Source organism: Ailuropoda melanoleuca, chromosome 8 (assembly GCF_002007445.2).
Source record: "Ailuropoda melanoleuca isolate Jingjing chromosome 8, ASM200744v2, whole genome shotgun sequence".
Lineage (NCBI taxonomy): Eukaryota > Metazoa > Chordata > Mammalia > Carnivora > Ursidae > Ailuropoda > Ailuropoda melanoleuca.
Window position 1 is genome coordinate 63,207,238 of NC_048225.1, and position 16,284 is coordinate 63,223,521.

The 16,284-nt window shown below is 49.8% G+C and overlaps 2 protein-coding genes and 1 long non-coding RNA gene across 3 annotated transcripts in view; 2 read left to right on the forward strand and 1 right to left on the reverse strand.

Annotated features, from left to right (window-relative positions):
• Positions 1–3,687: 3,687 nt before the first annotated feature.
• NVL (nuclear VCP like) overlaps positions 3,688–16,284 on the reverse strand; it is a 114,886-nt gene continuing 102,289 nt past the window's right edge. Inside the window, exon 23 of the mRNA XM_034666592.1 lies at positions 3,688–4,179. Within this exon, the coding sequence (XP_034522483.1) occupies positions 4,168–4,179 (12 nt within the window). The 3' untranslated portion in view covers positions 3,688–4,167. The remainder of the gene's footprint in view (positions 4,180–16,284) is intronic.
• On the forward strand, positions 4,501–9,565 carry DEGS1 (delta 4-desaturase, sphingolipid 1). The gene is made up of 2 exons (XM_011228915.3): positions 4,501–5,490; positions 8,856–9,565. The coding sequence occupies exons 1-2, from the start codon at positions 4,774–4,776 to the stop codon at positions 9,000–9,002; spliced, it is 864 nt and encodes a 287-aa protein (XP_011227217.1). The 5' UTR covers positions 4,501–4,773; the 3' UTR covers positions 9,003–9,565.
• Positions 9,877–11,539, forward strand: LOC117803387. The gene is made up of 2 exons (XR_004627198.1): positions 9,877–9,916; positions 10,448–11,539. It is a non-coding gene; the product is annotated as an uncharacterized LOC117803387 (long non-coding RNA).

Consider the following 16,284-nt stretch of genomic DNA (forward strand, 5'->3'; position numbering starts at 1 on the left):
AGGGCTTCCGGCGGGCGGGGGCTTCCCGGCAAGCCCGGGCTGGTCCTGCGGCTCGGAGACCCTCCGGCATGGGTCCCGGGAGCGCGGGCGCCGGCGCCGGCGGGTGCGGGGCAGGGCGTGGTCTTGGGCCTATGGGCCCGGCGCTTTCGCGCTCCCGGGGGCGGACGTCCGCGAGCGGGCCTGGCCTGGGGCGGCGGCGGGGGGTTGCGAGACCGAGAGTCCGGACCCGCGCGTGTGCCCCATCCTTCCTGCTCGGCGGCCGCGAGGACCGGCGCACGGAAGATCGGCCGAGCTTAGCCGGCTGCTCCCCGACTGCTCATTCTGGGCCCCTGGCCCAGGCTCGCTAGGCCTCGGCCGGCCCTGCGGGTGGAGGGGCGCTCAACTGCGTGGAGTTGCTCCCAGGCAGCTCCTGACGCCGGGGTCCGGGCATTGTGCTGAGTGGGTAACAGACACGACCCCGCTCGGCGATCGCAGTAACTAGTCCGCTGTATCCCCACCTTAACGATGATGAGTAGGGTCACAGGGGTTCCGATCGGGGTTACTTGGCCTCCGAGGCAGATGCTGTCCACCTCCTTGAAAAAATCAGGAAACCAACGGGCTCTAAGTCGAATAGGAGGAATGGTTTCTCACAAAGTCCTTAGCTAGCTTTTCTTCTCAACATCCATTTGCCCAGTGAGCAGACAAAGCCAGCCCCTGATTTTTGCTGGGGTGTCTAGAGTTAGGAATTTCATGCTTTTACAAATAGTAGTAGGTCCGATTAAAATGGATTTAAAAAAATGGAGTCAGTAAGTTGGTGCTTGAATCTTTAAAGTTGCTATTCAGGATAGCCTTTTAAGAGACTTTGGTTATTGGATGTGTGCTTTCTTTTGATTTTTAATTAAAACATATTTTGCAAATCACTTACACAGGAGAGACAGCGTATGATAACTTTGATCTATGCCTTAGACAATCAACATGCCTTGTAAAAACCCAATGCCTCAATACTGGAACTTAGCCATGGATTTAATATTCAGATAATCAAGGTAGTAAGAAGGTGCTTACTTATGCTTACCCTGACAATGAGCCTTTTCCCACACACTTGACATCACTGAATCACTTCACTCGGAAAGTAAAGGATGACAGATTCCTCCGTGAAAATACAGTCCTTTTCCACACAGGTGCAAATACTGCTCAGTATCCCGTTTCAGGAGTGCAGATGGAATAACCCCAGGAAAGATGAGAATACTTAAATGATAATGAGATATTCCTGCAGTTGGTTGGGTTTTGGGGGGAGAGAGAGCCATGAGAGAACATGGATATGTTTTTTAACAACTGACATCTGTATGCTAAATGTATATTTGGAGTTATATTAGAAGTTCATTTAAAAGGCATTTATTCAAGGGGCGCCTGGGTGGCTCAGTCGGTTGAGCATCTGACTCTTGATTTCAGCACAGGTTCATCTGGGTTGTGAGATCGAGCCCCCTTGTTGGGCTCCACACTGGTGTGGAGCCTGCTTAAGATTCTCTGCCTCCCTCTGCCCCACCCTCCTCTCTAAAGAAAAAATAAATCAAAAAATAAAAGAAAAAAAATAAATGACCTCCTTAATGAAGGCTAGGAACGAGACCATTATTAGTGGGTCAAATAATACAGCACAAGAAATGCTCCTTTTAGTGCCATACATCCACAGGAAAACGTGTTTTTTAACAGCTTCATAACGATACAATTCACGAACTGTAAAATTCACCGATTTAAAGTGTATAATTCACTGTTCCTTAGTGTGTTCACACAGTTGTGTAACTTATCACTACAGTCTAAGTTTTAGAACATTTTTGTCACTCCAGAAAGAAACGCCATACTCAAAAAGCAGTTCCTGTGTTCCCCAGTCCCACTCCTCAGCCCTAGGCAACCACTAAGCTTTCTGTCTCTGTAGATTTACCTACTCTGGCCTTTTTTTTTGGTAAGATTTTATTTTATTTGAGAGAGAGAGAGAGCATGAGCAGGGCAAGGGGCAGAGGCAGAGGGAGAAAGACTCCCCACTGAGCAGGGAGCTCAACGGGGCTCAATCCCGGGAGTGTGAGATCATGACCTGAGCCGAAGGCAGACGCTTAACCCAGGTGCCCCTATTCTGGACATTTCTTATAAATGAAATTATACAATCCTTGGTCTTTTGTGACTGGCTTCTTTCCCTTACCATGTTTTCAAGGTTCATTTATGTTGAAGTATGTCAGTATTTTATTCCTTTTATCAGCCAAGTAATAGTCCACTGTATGGCTATTCCACATTTCATTTATTCATTCTTCAGTTGCTCAGTTGTGGGGTTGCTTTCCCCTTATGACTGTTATGAATAATGCTGCTATGAACCCTCACATGGAAGTTACTAGATGGATGTGTTTCCATTCCCCTTGGATAGCTGCCGAGGAGTGGAATTCTGGGTCATTAGTAGCTCTGTGTTTAGCGTTTTGAGGTGAACAGCCAGATTCTTCCAAACCAGCCACACCATTTTACATTGTCACCAGCAGCATGTGTGGGTTCTGGTTTCTTCATATCCTGGTTACTGCCTGTCTTTGGCATTGTAACCATTCTAGCATGTGTGAAGTGGCATCTCATTTTGGTTTCAGTTTGTGTCTTCCTAATGACTGATAATGTCGAGCATCTCTCATGTGCTCACTGGCCATTTGTCACTTATAGTTTTGGTACAGTATCTAAGAAACCACGAAGGTTATGGAGATTTACTTCTGTTTTCTTATAAGAGTGTTACAGTTTTCTTGTATTGAGGTCTGTGATCTGTTTTGAGTTATTTTTTGTGTATGGTGTGAGGAAGGGGTCCATCTTCATCCTTTTGCACATTGATAACCAGTACCATTTGTTGCAAAAACTCTTCTTTCCCTATTTAATTATATTGGTACCCCTTGTAGTATTGATTTTTATGTCCTAAAATAAGCTTTGCAGACATTTGGTACAGAACTGGAGTAACTTGATTTGTCTGAGAGAATAAGGCATGTGAGTTTCATCATTTTAGAATACCTATGAAATGTGTATTGCCTTCTATCCTTTGTCAGATGTGTCAATTTAACAAGTTTTAAATAAGGTAAAGATGCTGGAGCTCTGTCTAAACAGAAATACATAGAATTAGTATTTACTGAATGAATTCTTCAAGGAATTCATTCTTTCTTTTTTTTTTTTATTTTTTAAAGACATAGTGCCAGGAGGCCAACTCTGGGCTTCCATAGCCAGTGTTTCTTTTTCTTTTCTTTTTTTTTTTTTTTTAAAGATTTTATTTATTTATTTATTCGACAGAGATTAGAGACAGCCAGCGAGAGAGGGAACACAAGCAGGGGGAGTGGGAGAGGAAGAAGCAGGCTCATAGCGGAGGAGCCTGATGTGGGGCTCGATCCCATAACGCAGGGATCACGCCCTGAGCCGAAGGCAGACGCTTAACCGCTGTGCCCCCCAGGCGCCCCCAAGGAATTATTTCTTATCCACCAATTAATTGAACAGTTGTTATTCTGTTGTTGGAGGATTACTCCCCAAATGCTCATATTTTAATGAATGACTTGAGAGGAAAATTAGTGTTAGACAAATTCATTTCTAGGCTGTAGGGTTACTTTTTTTTTGGTCTGTTGCCTACAAAATTGTAAACATTTGATAAAATGAACTAAACCAACGAAGATTAATAGTTCAAGAGGGAGAGAGAGAATGGGGAGTCATCCACTTGGGGCCAGCACCAGCCTCATGTCACATGTGGAAAGCTGGACTCAGCAGCCTGCCTTGCAGTGTAAGCTTTGGTTGAATTCCTCCTTTCACATGTAGAGAAAAGAGGATGAAGCTTGTCTCTTCCCTTCATCTTTTCAAAAACATTCCAAATGACCTAGCTCAAGAAGGTCCTTCTTCCACTTGCTGTCCTGGGTCAAACCTACTCAGCAACACATAAAACCAAAGACACTCATCACACCTGGGCCTGCCTCTTGTGGGCTGGGCGGTAAGATCCAGAGAAGAGTCTGCATTTGCCCTTACAGGACACTTGCCTGAAACGCAGTGTTTGCTCCCGGTCTTTTTCCTCGTACTTAGGCAGCTGCATGTAGATTCAACAGTGCAAGTGAGAGTCTCAGAAATTAGCACGGCGCAGGTCTCACCCATCATCCTGATCTCCTGACGACGGTTGGAAGGCCACACTGGCAAAAATCTTAGCTATCTGAAAGTCTAGAAATAGGGAAGTGGGTAGAAGTTAACAACTGGCAACTAGAAGTGATTCAGTCATTATAAAGGAAATTATAAAATCTAAGTATGTGTCCTCTATAACAAATATATATCGTATGTGAGCGTGTAAGTACGTTGCATATACATTATACGTAAGTATATACATGTATATTTATTGTACATTCTGTCAGACACTAGAATAGATGTATCAGACCGCGATCACAACTTTGCAAAACTTAGGAATTTTATATACAAAGAACTGTTAGGGCTGAAAAGGGAATTGGGTAACATGAAATCTTTACTCGTTTGTGATTTTCCGTCTGTTCGTGTGGAGAGTCTGGATTTTGAGGCTAATTTTTCCTGCACAAATTTGTTGTGACATGGTATTTAGTAACTTTACTATTGGAATATATTCCTCCCCGTAGTGGTTAAAGTCTCTAATGGAGGGCATATCATGATTGGGACAAAAAAAATTAATTAATGTGTTAATTTAATGGGTGTTGATTTAATTCTAATTGCAGAACTAGTGTGTGCTCTTCTCAGTTCCTGATTTGTTTGTTTTTCTTCACAGCAAAGTATCCAGAGATAAAGTCCTTGATGAAACCTGATCCCAACTTGATCTGGATTATAACCATGATGGTTCTCACTCAGCTGGTTGCCTTCTACTTAGTGAAGGACCTGGACTGGAAGTGGGTCATATTTTGGGCGTATGCCTTTGGCAGCTGCATTAACCACTCCGTGACTCTGGCTATTCATGAGGTTTCCCACAATAGTGCCTTTGGCCACTACAGAGCTATGTGGAATCGCTGGTTTGGAATATTCGCTAATCTTCCCATTGGCGTTCCCTATTCAATTTCCTTTAAGAGGTATCACATGGACCACCATCGCTACCTTGGGGGTGATGGCATCGATGTGGACATCCCCACTGATTTTGAAGGCTGGTTTTTCTGTACCACTTTCAGAAAGTTTATATGGGTTGTCCTTCAGCCCCTCTTCTATGCTTTTCGACCTCTGTTCATCAACCCCAAACCAATTTCTTACCTGGAAATTATTAATACTGTGATCCAGGTCACTTTTGACATTATAATTTACTACGCCTTGGGAATTAAATCTTTGGTCTACATGTTAGCAGCATCCTTACTTGGGCTAGGTTTGCACCCAATTTCTGGACATTTTATAGCCGAACATTACATGTTCCTCAAGGGACATGAAACCTACTCGTATTACGGGCCTCTGAATCTGCTCACCTTCAATGTGGGTTACCATAACGAGCACCATGACTTCCCCAACATTCCTGGAAAAAGCCTTCCACTGGTAAGTAAAGAGGTTTGAAATATATTCCAATTTCTAATGGTTGTATGACCAAAATCAGTCTCAGCTTGCCCACTGTAAAAGGAATCTAATGGGGGCCCCTGGGTGGCTCAGTTGGTTAAGTGTCTGCCTTCAGCTCAGGTCATGATCCCGGGGTCCTAGGATTGAACTCCACCCTTCTCCCCTTGGGCTCCGTGCTCAGCGAGGAGTATGCTTCTCCCTCTCTCTCAAATAAATAAATAAAACCTTAAAATAATAAAACGGAAGGGATCTAGTGTATTTTGGCCTTCTAAGCTGCTTGTCAAAGCAAACGTCAAGTGTGCGTCCTGAGTGTGCACTCTTGAGTCCCTCAGGGGTCCGGATCTGCCCGCTTATAAACTAAGTCAGAGATTGAGAAAGGAGTCCCTGTGTGAAGTGAGCACAAGTTCACGTAGCTTTCATCGCTGTTAAACTGATGGGCTCAGCTAAGATTTATGTGCTGCCTTGTTGGGAAATGCAGACGTCCCACGTAATTGGCCTGCACGGTAAATGAACAGTTTCCAGGGCAGCAAACTTTCTGCAGGCAGGGACTGCCTGTTCCCCGCACGGCAGATGTGAGTGTATTGTTTGTGGAGGACGTCAAAGAACACACTTTGATCCCCATCCTTCCGTCCTCTGCAAAGGCCCACCTTCATAACTTCACTTATCTTTCTGGTAAATTCTTTTATTAGACATCCCTTCCTCAAAATGGGTGGTTTTTACAGTTTATTACCAAAAAATGTTTCCAAAATTCTAAAAAGGGGAATATGTATGAAAGGTAATACTAATTTTTCTTGGTTTTTTAAGCTATGATGTAAGGGAGCTATTTTTTTTTTTTAAGATTTTATTTATTTGACAGAGCATGAACAAGCACAAGTGGGGGAGGGGCAGAGGGAGAAGCAGGCTCCCCACTGAGCAGGGAGCCCAACGAGGGGCTCAATCCCAGAACCCTGGGATCATGACCTGAGCTGAAGGCAGACACTTAACCAACTGAGCCACCCAGGGGCCCCATGGGAGCTAACTGGTGCCAAATATTTTATGCCATCGTATCTACCCAATCGAATTTTATGGATTTCCTCGTAAGTTTTTAACTATTATGACTCATTACAAACACAACATGAGAACTAAGGTGACCTCTGATTATTGACTGGATTCCCACTTGAGGAAAGAAGCATCTAGAGAGGACATTGGGTCGGTGGGGAAGCTTTAAATCGTAGTGCATCATAAAGAATATTGTGTTGATGTTAACTTTCTTGGGTGTGAAAACAGTATGATGGTTTTGTGGGAGAATGTCTTTGTAGGAGGTAGGGGTGAATATTGGGGTGGAACATCAGGGGTGAGCTGGCACATGTCTGTAACTTACTCTCAAAAGGCTCAGCAGAGAAAGCATGTTTATGGTGTATGTCTATGCCGAGAGAGAAGGTGACTCAGTGGTAGTTCGTGGGCCTGGCTAAAGGGCATGGAGGTGTCTGTTCCTCTACTCTTCCAACTTTTCTGTAGGTGTCACATTTTTCAAAATAAAATGTTTGGGGAAAAACCAGGAGCCAAGTTTGAAAGCAGGTGTAACGTGCCTTGTGTCACCACCCGTGCACACGCCTGAGGACGGGAGGCTTTGTTCGCCTCTTCCCTCAGGAAGTGAATGTCCACTTACTTTTTAAAGAGGATACAAAGCTGGTTGCCCTTTGAACAAAATCCGTTCTTAGCATAAACCAGAGTTGATCTTTGAACAACACGGGTTGGGGTGCCAACTCCCCACAGAGTTGAAAATCCACATGTGACTTCTGACACCCCCAAAATGTAACAACTGGAAGCTGAACCGATGATGTAAGCGGTTGAATAACACGTATTTTGTATGTTGTATGTGTCACATATGGTGTTCTTACAGTGAGGTAAGCTCGAGAAATGAAAACGAGAGAAGACACATTTACAGGACTGCACTGTGTTTAGCGAAAACATTTCCCTGTATACGTGGACTCACATGGTTCAGACCGTGTTGTTCAAGGGTCAGCTGTACCTTAACTTCTAGCTTCCTTCCTTCCTTCCTTCCTTCTTTCCTTCCTTCCTCCCTCCCTCCCTCCCTCCCTCCCTCCCTTTTTTCTTTTTTCTTTTTCTTTTTTTCTTTCTTCCTTCTTTCTTTCTTCTTTCTTTCTTTCTTTCTTTTTTTTTTTTAAAGATTTTATTTATTTATTCGACAGAGATAGAGACAGCCAGCGAGAGAGGGAACACAAGCAGGGGGAGAGGGAGAGGAAGAAGCAGGCTCATAGTGGAGGAGCCTGATGTGGGGCTCGATCCCATAACGCTGGGATCACGCCCTGAGCCGAAGGCAGACGCTTAACCGCTGTGCCACCCAGGCGCCCCATCTCTTTCTTTCTTTCTTTCTTTCAATTTTTTAAAAAAGATTTTATTTATTTGAGAGAGAGGGGGAGAGAGAGAGAGCACGAGCGGGGGAAAGGTCAGAGGGAGAGGGAAAAGCAGACTCCCCGCTGAGCCAGAAGCCCAGTGTGAGACTCGATACCAGGACCCTCGGATCATGACCTGAGCCGAAGGCAGACGCTTAACTGACTGAGCCACCCAGGCATCCCCATCTTACAGGGTTTCTCAAACAGTCCCCAATCTGAGAACTTGTTTGCTTCAGACATCACTTGCTGTAAGGCCCATGGTCAGCAGTGTCTGTTCCGTTACTGCCCACTTCCTGCTGTCTCAGTTCTGAGCTGGGCTGATAGGTGTCCTCAGAGCTCTGGTCTTCCCTTACCGGCTCTTCCTGTCACGTGTGCATCAGGGAGCATCTGTCCTGCGTCCTCAGCAAATCCCTGGTATTTATTGGCTCATTATACTGCAGGGGTTAACAGCACACGATGTTAACAGGTGTGTGTGACAGGGTTTCTTGTAACAGCTTTATTAAGATACAACTTGCATACATAGCTCAGCTATTTGAAATGCACCATTCAGGGGCACCTGGGCGGCTCAGATGGTGAGGCGTCTGCCTTCAGCTCAGGTTATGATCTCAGGGTCCTGGGATTGAGCCCCACATCGGGCTCCCTGCTCAGCAGGGAGTCTGCTTCTCCCTCTGCGTCTGCTGATCTCTCGCATGCTGTCTCAAGTAAATAAATCTTAAAAAAAAATAATAAAATGCACCATTCAGAGCTTGATGGCAGAGTCTGTGGTCCTAGAGGGTCGAGTATATGTCACTGTTGAACTGCTTTGTGCTGGAATCCCTCCTCTGCTGCTCTTACATATGAGTGTTTGGGGAGAGAGGAGGGTGGTTTTTCAGTGTTTGTGTCCAGCATTCGTTGGTCACGTCCGATCGGGCTCCGCCAGCACTTATTCTTGCTGTGTGTTCGGCCTTGCAGGTGAGGAAGATCGCCGCTGAGTACTATGACAACCTGCCCCACTACAACTCGTGGATAAAAGTACTGTATGACTTCGTGACGGATGACACCATAAGTCCCTACTCGAGAATGAAGCGGCATCAAAAAGGCAAGGTGGAACTGGAGTGAAGGTCCTTATGGCTACAGGAATTCCTCTGTGGAGCGTCACAATGGCTGGAAAGTGGGCTTTCTGCGTCATTAATGGAAGCCTGGCGAAGCGGAGAAACTCCTCGTGCAGGTCCCGAGCATGAGCCCCGCGGTCCCCGGAGCCTCCCCGGCTTCCCACGTCAGCCTGTCCAGCCTGCGTTCAGCTTTGCTCACACGGGGTGTGTACGTTGCATCATCATTGTTGAGGACGGTTTTCCTGACGTCTGACATTTTGTAAGCATATCATAAAAAAGCTTTAAAAAAGCTATTTCTAGTACATTATTTTCACTGTAAAGTTGTACTTTATTAAAACTGCTAATAAACTGAGCTATTAATCAAGGTAGTATTTATCATATTTTCATACTTTACTGTCTTTAATATGGTACTGGGGTGAGTTTACTTTAAAATGCCCCCCCAAAAAGATCTGGAAATATCTTTCCCTGTAAGCTGAAGTTTTAATTTTTACTATTGTACGTGGAACTGAGATGACACACTCCTGAATCCTGCAGAGCCTCATAAATAAATAAAGGACTTATTGCATTCAATCACGTCCAATGTTGAACTTCTTTTTCAGATGCAGCGACTCTCCATGGAGAGGACTCCATGTCATTTTATTGCAGCAGAATGGGGGTGTGGTCTTGACGGGGGACAGCTGGCTTCACGCGGCCAGTACCCTGGGCTGAACTGTCACTGGGGTAAATGGAGTGTGACATGGTGAAGTATTTTATTTTTTCATTTTTTTTTTTATTAGAGGGAGAGAGAGAGTGCCAGGCAGGCTCCACACCCAGTGGGGAGCCCGACTAGGGGCTGGATCTCATGACCCTGAGGTCATGACCTGAGCCAAAATCGAGAGTCAAACGGACGCCTTAACCGACTGAGCCACTCCGACGCCCGTGGTAAAGTATTGTAAAAAGAATATGTGGTATCAGAAAATCAAGCAGTCTACAGTTGGTACACAACACCAACCCTCAAGCACCCCCCCCTTTTTTTAAAGACTTTATTTATTTGTCAGAGCACAAGCAGGGGGAGTAGCAGAGGCAGAGGGAGCAGCAGGCTCCCTGGACTTGATGCGGGACTGGATCCCAGGATGCTGGGATCATGACTTGAGCCGAAGGCAGACACTTAACCGACTGAGCCACCCAGGTGTCCCACTCTCAAGCACCCTGTCATCACCAGCTGGACTGCATCCTCCGTCTCGGAAGGAATGGCAGACCTGCTCTGCAGACCTTGTTTCATCCCCAAAGTACTTTGCATTCCCTTCCTGGTCCTCTTGCCTGGGAAAATTCCTAGGATCGGAACTATTGCATGAGTGGTTCAGAGTGATAACAGAACCGACTTCACAATTCAGATACACTCACTCAGTAAGACAGGGTCTGTGAAACACGCCCATGGACGTGTGGCATTAAATCGACTGTGTTCTCTGGCAGGCAGGCCTCCCACTCTCCTTGCCTGCAGAACTCGAGCCACTGGCTTCACGCACCGCAGAGATGCCCACACCTCTCGACTGCCCATCCAGCTCGGCCTTCTCTGAGCCCCGTTACTGTGGGGCCACGGTGAGCGCAGTCCTTCCCCAAACCTGCTGTCGGCAGTCACGTTACCAGTTCTCATCAGGTGGCAGGTCTCCTGACCAGTCCAGCGCCCAGCTGCCAATTCAGCCCATTGTTTCTGTCCCCGGCAGTGACTTCTCCAAAGAAAGACCTAGGACTCTGGGGGCGGTAAGAAGGCTGGGCCTCAACGCCTCCAGAGCACCAGGGTTGGGCGTGAGAAATCCTGTGGCTTTGCATAACTCCCTTCTGCCTACATCTCCTTTTCTCCTGGTCTGCTTGGCTCATCCTCAGAGCTCACACCAGCCCTCTTGCTGCCCATCCCCACTCCCCAGCCGGTCAAGTGCCACTCTTTTGGACTCTCCAAATGATCCCGTGGCCCCACATACTGTTTATAAATTTGCAGTTTGTTTCCCCATGAGGCGCTCGCTCCTGAAGGGCAGGAAAGATCTTTACTTCTTTTTGCCAGACCCACAGGGTCAGTAAGCCCGGAATAAGCAGAGAACCACGTGCAGAACAAAGCAGAAGCTGGAGGGCAGGTGGCTAACCTTGGAGAGTGGTGTACTGCAAACCAGACGTTTGCTGAGAATCCCTGCCGTCTGCTGAGCCTGCGCGAACTTACCCTCAATCCTTCCAGACGAGACAGCATTGTCACTGCCCTCATCATGGACAGAAGACAGGCTCAGTGAGAGGAGCCACGTGGCCCGAGGCCACGCTGAGTGAGCTGTAGGGGCCGCAGCTGCAGCTCGGACCGTGGAACGAGAGCCAGAGGCCAGAAGTCCGAGCCTGGCAGGGACACGCAAGGGAAAGAACGCGTTCCCTCCGTGCCTGCGCGACCTCCTCCTGTGAGCCTGCGGGTCAGGCTGCATCTCTGGGGTTTGACTTCTAACGATCTAAAAGTTTTTTTTGTTTTTTTTTTTTAGAGTTTGGCTTTTTATAGAACATGTTACAAAAAAGGTTTAGTCAGAGACCAAAGTCCATGCCATCCTAGGCCTCCTCAGATTCTTCTTTGCGCCCATGTCATCTTCTGGGGGGCGGCCGTGGTGAAGGGGCAGGGCCCACCGGTTCCCCCACTACAAGCGAGGCCCCCGATGCTGATGAATTTGCGCCTTTGCAAACAAGCCTGGCCAGAAAGGGTCAATATTTAGCCCAGCCGCTTTAATGAGCGCATGGCTCTTACCTATGTGACTGTGCCCAGCACTTCATCACGGCGTGCAGCCTGAGGACCCAGCAGATGTTGACTGGCGTGGAGCCGGCTGCCAGGGCTCTGAGCACCAGGGACGTGAGGGCCTCGGGAGAACCCCGCACCCGAGCAGAAGCTGAGCGAAGGGCCCTTCTAAACTCTACTATGGAACATCAATGCTTAAATTCATAGCAAAAATGCATTTACTTCACAGGCCGCTGCCAGGCATTGCATCAGGCAGTGAGGTTGCAGACAAAACGGGGTCCCAGTGCCCCAGTGCTAGGATTGCGTGTGGAATCCGCAATCAGTGATGGACTCGCTGCCTACAACAGGGGAGTCCCGTGTGGCTGCGGGTAAGGCGAGGGCACAGCCTCGGAAACCACACCTGCCCTGCAGGTCGCCGTGTACCCCTGCTGGGCTGGCTGGGGAGGGACCCCGAGCACTGGCTCAGGAAGAAATGGCCCAAGAGACACGCTCCCGCTCCTCCACCTGCCCGGCTGACTTGGAGGCTCCGTGTTTGGACAACGAAATGTGTTGTAGCTTGTCTTGCTGGGAAAGTCTCCCAGGAGCTAAGCTTAGTCATGTGAAATGAAGCAAGGATGGGCCAGCAGGCCCTGATAACACCCCCTTCAGAAACCCCAGGGCCTTAAATAGGAAGACCCTCTCGGAGACCGGGAGCGGGGGGCAGGGAGCAGGGGTGGGGGAGGGCAGTGTCGCCTGCAGGGTGGAGGCTGTGGACAAGGAAGGCGGCAGTATCCCGGGGCCGCCCTGATGGGGAGAACGGGCAGGACGTGCAGGTCAGGTGAGGCCGGCGTGCTTCACTGGAAAGTTAATGACATGGTTGAGGGAAAAGGAGAACGGGCGCAGCGTCTGAGAAAAGGCGGCTCTGTAATTGCCAAGTCTGCTCTAGAGTGGCCCATGAGTCACGACATTCCCAACAACCCAGTGGAGGGAAGCCTCCAGACGTCCACAAGTAAAAGCGCCAGTGCCGCTGGGCCGGTGGCTGTGACCAGAGGCTGGTGAGATTCAGCGCGCAACACCCAGAGCAAAGGGTCGGGCCCGGCCTGAGCTGCTGTCCGTCACGGGGCCCCTTCCTGGATCTGGGGCACACGACTGGCGTTTTCTCCTCAGGGCAGAACCCACACAAACAAAAACGGCATGTTCACAGCCCACATCCTTGTGTTGGAAACCCTCGAAAAGGAACAGGGTGGAAGCTCTGTGGGAACGGCCTAGAACTGCGTGGCCCTCGGTGTTGGGTTCTAAATCCCTGTGGACCTGTGGACGGGCAGTTTGCTAATCCAGGGAGGGCTCTGCGATCTCCCTCCGACAGCGGCCGGAACAGGCCATCGAGAAGGGCTGAAGGAGACCCAGGGGAGTGAACCATTTGTCACAGAGGGAACGGGACAGTCCTGTGTCGGGTTAGTGGCTTAGGCCCCACACTTCCCTCCCAGGTAGCAGTGGAGGAATTTTGGCACAAGGGGGTGTCTCCCTTCTCAGCCTGACAGGTACAATGTGCTTCCACCTGAGGGTCCTGGATCACAGGACGGGCCCAAGCAAAACCCAAACCTCTACGGTCCCTTGGGTCCGGGGGTGCTGGGTGGTCTCACGCATTCCACCCATTCCTCTGTTGATGGAGCAGAGATGTGGGATCACGCACTAGGAAGATCTCCACCCTATTGGAATGTAGCCATCACTGTGCTTTTAGCTCAATGTAAAGTACGTGATCTTAACCATGGCTAGAGGAGGAGGATGACAGCCAAAGTTTGGCACCCTGCATCAGGTCGGCCAGCGTGCCCTCCGAGGCTCTGCCCAGCATGTCTCCAGCTCCAGCCTTCCCTCTCCTGACCTGCCCAAAGAGCGTCTCTCAGTTCCCATGTGGACAGAGGGTGCTGGGCCATCCAGCCTGGAACCCTGGGTCTGGCTGGGAGGATGCTCTTCGGGCTGAGGGCCGGGCTGGTTCCTACCCACTCACCAGGCATCCCATCTCCTTCCAAGGAGACCCAGCGAACGCCACAGGCTGTCCCCGAAGCCAGCTCAGGCACCTGGCTGCGCTTCTCAGGAAATCAGTGGCGTTGCTCCAGACCCTGGCGGACCTGGCTCTGGGCAAGTTTGCTGAGCATGCTAATGTGAGCAGGGTATACGGCGATCTTCACCGCTTCACAGAATCACATGTTAGCAAGCCAAACTACTTTTCTGAGTGAAGGCCGTTGGGTGCACAGGAGCTGCTAATTTCCAGAGAATCCTGCCTGGGGCGGGGAGGGGGCACAGTGGAGGGGGGCTGACAGAGCTGAAGGGCTGCGGCGGGGGGGCTGGGGGTGGGAGCAGGCACAGGTTGCTCCCTCCACATGCTGTCAGCCCTCACACTGGTATCCTCATTTTGCAACCGAGGAAACAAACAAATTCAAAGTCTGTGACATTTTTCTTGAATTTGCAGCCCTCTGCCTAATTAGTTTGACACCTGAAGTTTTCAAAGACAGGATCAGGTCTGCCACTCCCGGGACTGCAGGGCTCTGGACAGGGTGGGAGTGTGGGCTGGGCAGGGGGTGGCCTGAGAACTCCTCAAGCCTTCTCCCAAGAATGCTCCTATGGCCTGGAGCACACTCATCTAACCAAACAGTTTTACTAGCTGGCTCAGAAGCACAAGGTTTTCCAAACAACGCAGCTCTGGCAGAGACCGTCCTGCCGCCATTCTAGAAAAAGCAGGCAAAACCTGGATCTAGCTTGCCAATGAGAAAGGCCAGCAAATGCCCAGTTCCCTTGGCCGGGATTATATAACTCAGCTGCAGACCCAGCTCCAGGGCCCAGGGCAGAGCCCCAGGGAGGGACCCCGGCCAGGTCACCAGTGTTTGGTAACACTCAAAGGACACCGTGTCACCTCTACACATCTCAGACAGCAATGGGGAAGAAAAACGGGAGTTTCGAGCCCGTGTGCCCACGTCAGGTTAACTAACTTCTCTGAGTGGCTTCCCCATCCATCAGTCTATCTCCCAGGCTGCTGGGATGGTTTGTGGGCTTGTCGGGTAAAGGCACAGTCACTGCATGGGTTTCCTTGGGATGGCTCGGGCTGCCACTTGGAACACCAAGGTGCTGAAACTGTCACCACGATTGTTTCAAACCATAGCAGTTCCTGCGTGCTGCCCAAACTCTTGCAGGAGCTTTTTTTTTTTTTTTTTAGAATTTAAAAGAAGTGTGGTAAAAACATAAAGCTTACCCTCGAACCCATTTCTAAGTGTGCAGTCCAGTGGTGTTAGGAACATTCGCATTGCTCTTCGGCCAACCCTCAGAACAGGCTCGCCCTACAAAATGGAGCATCAACACCCGCTGAACCGCCTTCCTGCCACCCCGGAGCACCCCACTCCACTTTCTATCAATGTGGCTGGGGTGTTTCTTCTCTAAAACAAGCACAACTCCTCACGGCCATCAATACCACAAAAGACACTCTGTGGGAGGCCCGGTTTTGGCAGCAGTAGCTGGGCGCTGGTCAGGGATCAGAGGGGAGCGTGGGGGACAGTCCTGGCCGCACTCTATCTGCTGCTCCGTCCACTGCCAGGGCTCTGGGGCCTGAGCTGTGACACAGAGATCTCAGGCCACCACTCAGAGATCTCAGGGCTAGATCCTGGTAAATCACAGGTTTTCCAAGTACTGGATATGAGTAGACACTTGTCCTTGGACCATGTCTCGGGCTCCATGAGCTCCATGAGATTGGGTTTTCCAGCCACGGCTGGCCATGAACGTGTGTGTGGGTGTGGACGTGCCGATGGCCGTGGGGTGGGGTGGGTGGTGACATGGGAGGAGCGGCCTCTCACCATACCCTTGCCTCCATGCCACTCCCACACGTGAGGGCAAGCACACACGCAAACACACACGTGCATGGACAGGATCGTGACGCCCTGCAGGATGCAGTCTCGGTTCCCCCACGCACGGGCATGTTCCAGCCACAGTGTCTGCTTTCTGCCCCGCACACACTCAGGACCGCGTGGCCGCAGGGCCTCCCAATCCTGGACCTCTGCCAGGCCCCTTCCTTCCCTGCCCTCGGGGCTCACCCGATGCCTTTCCTCACCCACTGCCTGATGCGGGGCTTCTCTGGAGGTTGACCTGAGGCAAGAATGCGGGTACACACAGCGTTTGGAGGGTGACCCCGGGAGACAGGGACTGGCATCAGGAAAGGACAGAGGTAGCCCCAGGAGCCAGGGTGGACGTGTCTTGGCAGCCCTGCTGCAGGAGCAATTCATGCAGCCCTACATTGGTTCTGTGTCTTCTTCTGGGTCCATGTTTACAAGAACAGAGTGTTTTAAAGGTCCCCATGTGGGGTGAGGGAGCGAGTATGTTTGCCGACTCCCATCCGTCCCTGGTTGACGGAGTCTCCTGGGGACAGAGAAGACCCTGAGGCAGACCTGGGAAGGTTCCTGCACAACGGGGACCTGGGCCCCCAGAGGGGTCAGGAGGCCGGGCACTGAAGGCTGGCAATGTCCCCTCCCTGTTCCCGGGGCCGAGGGCCTGATGCGAGAGAAGCACAACCCTTAGGCCGCTCGTGGGC